The 8,251-nt window shown below is 58.0% G+C and overlaps 1 protein-coding gene across 1 annotated transcript; it reads left to right on the top strand.

Annotated features, from left to right (window-relative positions):
- Positions 1–4,705: 4,705 nt before the first annotated feature.
- Positions 4,706–8,028, top strand: SOX21 (SRY-box transcription factor 21). Its single transcript, XM_038154669.1, has one exon. The coding sequence runs from the start codon at positions 5,747–5,749 to the stop codon at positions 6,590–6,592; it is 846 nt and encodes a 281-aa protein (XP_038010597.1). The 5' UTR covers positions 4,706–5,746; the 3' UTR covers positions 6,593–8,028.
- The last annotated feature ends 223 nt before the right edge of the window (positions 8,029–8,251 follow it).

Here is an 8,251-nt window from a genome sequence, read left to right as displayed (position 1 = left end):
TCTCACCTTCACTTCCCCAGACAGGGACTAGCATGTAACCACACAACATCATGGGGTTTTTTCGGTTCTAAGACTTCCTTGGCTGTGGTTCTGATCATTCTTCCCAGGCAGCTAACAGGATTAAGAAGCGGCAAAAAATTTACTGCTTAAAGTACATGAAAATATCTTGCCATACAAATGGAGTGCATGCAGATTAGACAAACATTATGGAGTCTCTTAGCAAGTTCAAATAGGCTGAATTTTAATGTTTTCTTTACTTCTAGAAGTAGTAAGGACCCCGTCACCACCTTCTGATCAGAACTGCTATCAATGGTTGTGTGAGATCTAGGTCTGGTGTTCCTGCAAGAGCAGCCCCAGTGTCCTGAAGCACAGAGACATAAACTGGGCTTTGCTTTTAAAATAATACACATTAAGTCACAGAACATATTCAACCCTTACCAAAATCATAACATTTAATTTTCAAAAAAAATACAGGACTTCTCATTTCCAAATGAGTAAAAACTTTGTTAATTCTCTTCTAACTTAAAATAGCAAACCAAATGAACCAACGTTTTTATAACAAAAAGTTTACTCTCCAGCTGAGCATTTGAGTGCCAAGTTCAATCCAGAATCACACTTTCACAGCCAAATTAGAAACTATAAACTTAGAAACCAGTGTTTTATGATAGAATCCTTTGCCAGGCACTTCACTAGAGCTCGGGCTACCAGCTGCTCTAATAATAAGGGAATGTTATTGAAAAATAATAATACCGAGCATTTGGAAGCACTCTGTAAAAGCAAATGAATGAGTTTAGCGCATTATGCACAATAAAGAGTTCACGGGGTAAAACTCCCTTTCTCTCTACAGGTGTACTGGACTACACAAGACGAAAAAGACTTAGGAGTGCTCACAAACCTGCCAAGCTCCATAGAAGCAGAACGATCAGCCTGCCAACCTGTTGGTGTGCTTAAGATTCCAGCCTGCCCAGCAACTTCGGGCAGCTGAAAGTGACGTGGGATCGGTGACTGATACCCTACACGAAAAATGTCAGCTTTCAAAGCTGGTGGATGGAAACGTTTCAGTGCACAAAGGGAGCCGTGAAAACGCGATGTGGCTCTGCCAACGCAGAGGAGCGCTGGGGCTGCCCAGCCCGTGAATCAGCTTTTCAATCGGGAGGCACGGCGAGGCGGAGATCGCTATCGGGATAACCACTGTTCTTCAACTTCTTTTTATCTCTTTGATTCGCTACCTGATTGTCAGGGTCAAATAAAAATTAGAAGGAAATGAGCTTGCTTCCTTGAAACGCACTTTAAACTCGGCTTTAAAAAACACGAGAGATTAGATGTTTGGTAAGAATATGAGAAATCGGACAATATTCGTGAGGTGAGGTGTCGTTACATCTACTGTGAGCAAGCTGGCAGAATTAACACATGATTATCGAGAAGACAGTCTGACTCCCCCTTTAATATTTTTAAAAGCGCTCTCATCTTGCTTGTTGGAGTACAGCACTGCATTCTGGAAAGCCTTGTTTAGCCTCCGTGTGATAATGCATCTGCTCGGGTTTTTGCTCCCCCCCATTTTCACCCCTCCCCTCCACCTCCCTCCGGTAGCAGAAGGAAAGATCGCGCCCTTGAATTTGCATGCGTCAGGAATTGACAGGTCAAAGGCAAGTAAATCACATTATACACGACTGTATTGTTATTGTATCGATAACAACACATTATCAGAACAATTAACACACTCGCACAACTACGCGGAGATCACAGCAGCGGTTTAACAAAAATCCAGATAAGTAACTAAACTCCGATAAAGCCTTCCCTTTCTGTGCTTGGGGATTTGAAGGCTCTCCGAGAGAGTGTCTGTGCCTCTGCGTTTGTGGGTATGTCTGAGTGCGTCTGTGTGTGCGAGGGCTGTGCAGGCAGCCGCTCCGCACCGCGGCCGCGGAAATCCCCGCGGGGAGAGCAGCCTCCTCCCCCGCGCCGCGCCGCCTCAAACCGGGGGAGACCTGGGACCCTCCGGTCGTTCCTAACACGAGTCCAACACCTTGCTCCAAGCGGAACTGATAAGAGTTCCCATCACTTGGAACTGTCTTGAAAGCAGATTACCAGGGAAAGGCAGACCCCCTGGAACTACCAGCATCGCTGAAATAACCACGGGTGGTTGTTTCAGTAGTCAGTGGTTGCCGCAAACCTTGGGAGAGGGGAGGGGGAAAGCTCTTTGAAAAAGAGACCTTCGAATAAAGTATTTCATCTGCGACTAGAAAAATAGACTTGAGCCAGTACTGAGCCGTTTACACATTTCGTCCTGTGAAAGAGTCGCACACAATAATTTATGACCAACAAATTCTATTACCCTTTTCACTATTTGGTAGACTGAACGTAATCAGAAACATGCACAGATGAACGTAATGAGTTTGCAAATAGTGACATTTTTGGAAGACAGTCCATGAGTTGAGGTATCTTCTCTGCTGGAATTTAACCAAGTGCTTCTTTTTAACAGCACGCGACTCTGCGGGGACCTGCGAGCTGCTGCTTGTGCTGTTCTCAGAGACACAGTGGCCACAAACCCTAGGAACCTCCCAGCGCCCCATGCCGTCACCCGCGGCGCTTCCCCGCGTGGTTTCCATGGCACAGGTGCCCGCGCTGCCTGCACACCGTTTTGCCATTGGCGCAGAGCCAGAGCAGCAGCCCGGCGGCGGCAGCACACACGGACTGACCCACAGGCAGGGGTCCTGGTGGGGGCACTGTCCGTGTAGGAGCTGCCAGACAGGGCTCACCCATGTGCCCGCCTTGAGTGCTTCACGCGGTTCTGTCGCGACACGGGGCCATCGCCATCCTCCGCACCGCACCCTACTCTCGCACCGACGGGCTCGGGGTCACTAGGAGAGGGAGAGGGGTCGTGAGGGAAGCGGCACGAGAGGGAAGAGCGGGGAAAGAGCCTCGCTGGAACCGAGCCCCCTCTGCTCTCCAGGGGCGCTGGCGGGAGCGGGGCCGGGAGCCTTCGGGAGCCGGGGGTGCCACTGGTGGTGGCATCAGTGAGTCGCTGCTGCTTGTCCTCCCCGCTCTCCCCCTCCGCCCCGATCACACTCCAGTAGATGTTACTGATTCTCACCCTGCTCATGACTGCGGCCGGGAATGTATGAACCATGCTCTTCCCTCGAGCTGACTTAATCCGGGCGCGATCCCGCCGGCAAGGTGCGAAGGGAGGTCGAGCAAACCGGCATCCGATCTGTGCGGAGAGAGACAGGGGATGAGTCCTGAAGTGTCAAACACAGTAACGCTACATGTTATCCAGAGATATACGAACGAGTTTCCCCACACAAACGGCGGCGGGGAGGGGGAGGGGGGGAATATACGCAATTGGAAATATTGTCTGTTCATCCCGAAAGGGGAATGCTCTGCCCGATGGGGTGATAACCTGATCTCCAGGGCAGAGTTACCTGCGCCGGGATCAGCCCCTCTTGGTGGGGGCTCACTTTCGAGGAACCCCATTTCCCCGCCAACCCTGTGCACCAGCCAGCGCCGGTAGATATCTTAATCTCTCCGTTTTGACAACCGACGGGTACTCTTTTTTCCACGGGTAACTGAACTGTAGGAGGTCAAGCGTTGGCAAGGTGGCTTCGGAGATGGAGAGAATAACGTTTAAGTAGTAGTATATGGGATATAAAACACGAAACGGCACAAGACGCTATTTGCAGAGGAGCTGCTCGGTATTTTACAGGGCACTCTGGCCGTGACAGGCTGCCGCGGGATCCGGGCGGTCTCACCGTCGGGGAAAGCGCCGGGAACTACCCTCGGGTGGAAGGCCGGCGCTCGGATTCTCTCCAAACATCCCGCCAGCGAAGCAGCTGCGGGTGGCGGCGGCGTGCAGGGGTGCGGTGCGGCGGCAAGGAAGGTGCGAAGCCCAGCGGCTGGAGCGCTGCTGGAGCGGGGGACCGAGACCGGTGGGAAGATGGAGCGGGCTCCGCGGAGAGGAACCCGGGCGAGACGGCAGCGGGCGGCGTGACAAAGGAATCCCTGAGGCGAGCGGACATCACTCCCCCCGCGGGATGTCCCAGCCGTCCGCCAGACCCGGAGGAGTGTCCGGCGGGGGTTCGGCGGTGCTCGGAGGGGCTGTGACCCCACGCGCGCATCGCACTCGGGAAGCCCGGTTCCGGCTTCTCCGTAAAAGGGCGGCGGAGCCGTCCCGGGAAAACCTAGCCTGATGGCAGCCCGAGAAAGAGTTAATAGTTTATTGGAGTCGGCGCTTCCACATACCACAGGGGTAAGTCAAAACCGACCCGCCGGAGCACAAAACAAGGCGAGCAAGTTCACCCTGACTGACAGGAGGTGAAGAACACGGTCGGACAGCTCGGGCTGGGGGCACCGTGAAGCCCCAGCGGCGTCCCGAGCGGCCAGGAAAAGACGCGTGGCCGTTTTTGCGGTGCCCGCTGCCCGCACCAAGGATGCTTTCCAGGGCTGCAGCCTCTCCCCTGCGGCAGCGCCGGCCCGGCCAGGGAAAACCCCGAACACCCCGAACGCCGCGCATGCGCGCTGCCCGCCCCGCGCTGCCCGCCCGGCCGAGGGGGCGTGGCGAATCTCGGTCCCGCCCCTCCCGACGGGGGCCCCGCCCCCGCCCCGCCGGCGGCGCGCAGGCCGCGTGCGGGCATATAGGGCGGCGCGCGGCGCGGGGGCACGCGGGGCGCGCGCGTTGCCTGAGGGCGCGCCGACGGGGCGAGAGGAGGGGGCGGCCGCGCCGGCTGCGAGCCCCCGCCGCCCGCCCGCCCGGCTGCCCGGCCCGCGGCCCGCCGGGCGCGGACCGCCGGGGATTTTAATTAGGTGTGTCCCCCGCCTCCGCCGCCGCCTCCTCCTCCCCCCGCCCCTCGCCGCTCCCGCCCGCCCCGCCGCCCCTCCGAGTCGGCGGCCAAGAAAACCCAGAGAGACCTGGCGGCTGCCGGAGAAGGGGGAGCCGCGCGGCAGGCGGAGCGCCCCGTATCCCGCCGAAACTTGGCGAAGTTTGTCCGGCGGCGCGAACCAGGAGGCCCGCGGCGCCCGGCGGCCGCTTGCGAACGGCGCCCGGCGAGTATGTGCGAGGAGCGGGCTGCTAGCCGCGCCCCCCCGGGCGGAGCGGGGCGGCTGTGAGCGGGGCGGCCCGCGCCCCCTGGGGCCCGAGCCGCCGCCGACCCCGTCCCGCCCGGCCCCGCAACGCCCCGCGGCGGGCTGCCCTCCGAGCTCCGCGGGCGGCGATGGCACCGGGCGGGCTCTGACCGCCGCCCCGTCCAGGGCTTGCCGCCGCACCGGAGACTGCCGAGCAGCATCGCGTCCGCAGCGAAGCGAGGACACTCACGCCCCACGCCGCTCGCCTGCTGCCGGATCCTGCCCTCGCCGTCGAGACTTCTCTGCGGTCCCGTCTGGACTCCGGCCGCTGTCGCCTCCGGGGTGTACTGAGGAAGAGCCGTGGACCGGAGATCGGCCGTGCGGAGAGAAGCTCCGAGGCCCAGGCGGGGAACGGAGGCCGTCCCGCCCGAGCCGCCCGCCGCAGCGCCCTGACGGGGAGGCGCCGCCGCCGCCGCTCGGCAGCGCCCCGCGCCCGGAGCGGGGCCACCGGGTGCCGCCGCCCCGCACCCGCGGGAGTCGGTGCCGCCGCGCCTGGGCACCCGCCGAGATTGCTTTTGGAGGAGCGGACCGCGGTGGGGGCGAGGAGGAGGAGGAGGCGGGAGACAGCCCCGGAGGAGGCGGCCGCCAGTGCGGGGCGGGCGGCGGCTCGCCGGGGCGGCGGGGGGACACCATGTCCAAGCCGGTGGATCACGTCAAGAGGCCGATGAACGCCTTCATGGTGTGGTCGCGGGCGCAGCGACGAAAGATGGCCCAGGAGAACCCCAAGATGCACAACTCGGAGATCAGCAAGCGCCTGGGCGCCGAGTGGAAGCTGCTGACCGAGTCGGAGAAGCGGCCCTTCATCGACGAGGCCAAGCGGCTGCGGGCCATGCACATGAAGGAGCACCCCGACTACAAGTACCGGCCGCGGCGGAAGCCCAAGACACTGCTCAAGAAGGACAAGTTCGCCTTCCCCGTGCCCTACGGGCTGGGCGGCGTGGCGGACCACGAGCACCCGCACGGGCTGAAGGCGGGCGGGCTGCATGCCGGCGCGGCCGGCGGGCTGGTGCCCGAGTCGCTCCTGGCTAACCCCGAGAAGGCGGCAGCCGCCGCCGCAGCTGCCGCCGCTCGCGTCTTCTTTCCCCAGTCGGCCGCCGCCGCTGCCGCCGCCGCCGCCGCGGCCGCCGCCAGCAGCCCCTACTCCCTGCTGGACCTGGGCTCCAAAATGGCCGAGATCTCATCCTCCTCCTCTTCCTCGGGCTCCGGGTTGCCCTACGCCTCCTCGTTGGGCTACCCCGGCGCCGGCGGGGCGGGCGCCTTCCATGGGGCCGCCGCTGCTGCCGCCGCCGCCGCCGCCGCCGCCGGGGGGCACACGCACTCGCACCCGTCGCCCGGTAACCCGGGCTACATGATCCCCTGCAACTGCAGCGCCTGGCCCGGCCCGGGGCTGCAGCCGCCGCTGGCCTACATCCTCCTGCCGGGCATGGGCAAGCCCCAGCTGGACCCTTATCCCGCAGCCTACGCGGCGGCCCTATGACCCGCGGCCAGAGGATGCCCGCGCAGAGCTCCGGTGCCCGTCTGGATGGCTGCCGGCGCATACGTGCGGACGGGGAGCGGGGCGAGTCGCCGCCGGGACCGCGGAGGGTGACCGGGGGCAGGCGATGGGGGAGCGCCGGGGCGGTGGCCGACCTGTTGCGCGTCCCCTGCTCGCTGCTCCGGGTAGAGCTTGTGTGTGTTGCATGCGGTCTGTGCAGATAGCCCAGCTGAAACAGAAGAGAATAAAAGAGGAAAGAAAAGGAAAAAAAAAAAGAAGAAGAAAAAAAATATAATAACCTGTCCGTCCTGCCCCCCAAAGTGTGTGTTCGGGACAGACACGGGGTGTAACGCCCGTCCGCCGGCTCCGGCTTTCCCCTCCCTGGCTCCTCGCGCCCCGCGCGGTGCTCGCTCAGAACAGTCCCGCTGCAGCATCCCGCCACCGAGAGGAGAGACAGGGGTGGCTGGGGAGTAGTGAGGCCCCGGCTCGCCACGGCAGTGCCAGGTGCGGCCCCGGGAAGGGACAGTGTGGCTCTGTCCTTGGTTCGTAGCCCCTCGTGGGATCCACGCGAAGAAGGATGTCGGCGGTGTGGGATGCTGCCCGTCCCGCGTGGGTTTCTTCCCTCCGCTGCTACGGGATGCTGAGAAGCGCGGGTCACGATTTCCATAGGATAAGACGCGTGACTCGGACCCCGTGTGTCTCCCTCCTCCCCTCCACTAATTAAGTCTCACCCTCAGACTGTAAATTTGTATATCTCTGTGGAAATGTTAGGTCTCGGATGGAAAACTCTGTTAGTTACCTTGCCCACGGTCGATTCAGTTTTAACCTGAAAAAAAAAAAAAAGAATGCCTTTCAAAGGGAATAAAAATATTGCGAGACTGCTCAAGGACCGCAATATTATCTGAGGTTAAATCAGACTTTTTTGTCTGAGTGATAATTATCTATTTATTATTTAGCTGAACTGAAACAGAGCTTTGCTTTGACAGAAGAGTATTCTCATTTAAAAGAAAGCCCATCTCCCCCACCAACATGAAGTGTTTCATATGTGTTTTGGAGTACTCTACCTGTTTAGCTTATTTTAGAGCGACTGCAATTCAATTGCAAATGGCGATTAAAAAAAAGAAAGAAAAAGTTTAGAGAAAAAAATCCTTCATCAGTTTAGAGTTCTTTTTTTGGTTTACTTTTGTAATGTGTATATTTTGACTAATGTTTGTGAATGAAGCTGGCTAACATGTATTTAGTTTCATTTTGGCTTTATGTAATATAAAGTGAAAAAAAAGATTAAGTAATGGTTTTAACATTTACGTGTAAATGGTTTTCTTGTGTGATCTTCTAATTTAAAGTTAGACGTCTAAACTATATCTGTAAATTAGATTCCGACTACCACTCTGTTCATTTTTGAACAAAGAGTTTAAATAAAGCCTGAAGCAGGGAAAAGAGAAAATCCTCTATTTCTTGTTGAATTGCTAACAAGATTTTTATCTGAATTGCCCTTACGTGCCTGGTCCAGGTGAGGTGTAAGGTATCCTCTAAAGGCTGTCTTTGTTTCACTTTTGAATAGATTTAGTAGGAAATCTAAATCAAGGCATTGTTATTCAGAGCCAAAAACCTGATTTATCACATTTTTAATCGTGAATAGGAAAGAAGATAAAAAAAACCCCT

The sequence above is a fragment of the Motacilla alba genome, chromosome 1 (genome assembly GCF_015832195.1).
Source record: "Motacilla alba alba isolate MOTALB_02 chromosome 1, Motacilla_alba_V1.0_pri, whole genome shotgun sequence".
NCBI classification, from domain to species: domain Eukaryota; kingdom Metazoa; phylum Chordata; class Aves; order Passeriformes; family Motacillidae; genus Motacilla; species Motacilla alba.
The sequence above is the reverse complement of the archived record's forward strand: the minus strand, read 5'-3'. Positions and strand labels throughout refer to the sequence as shown.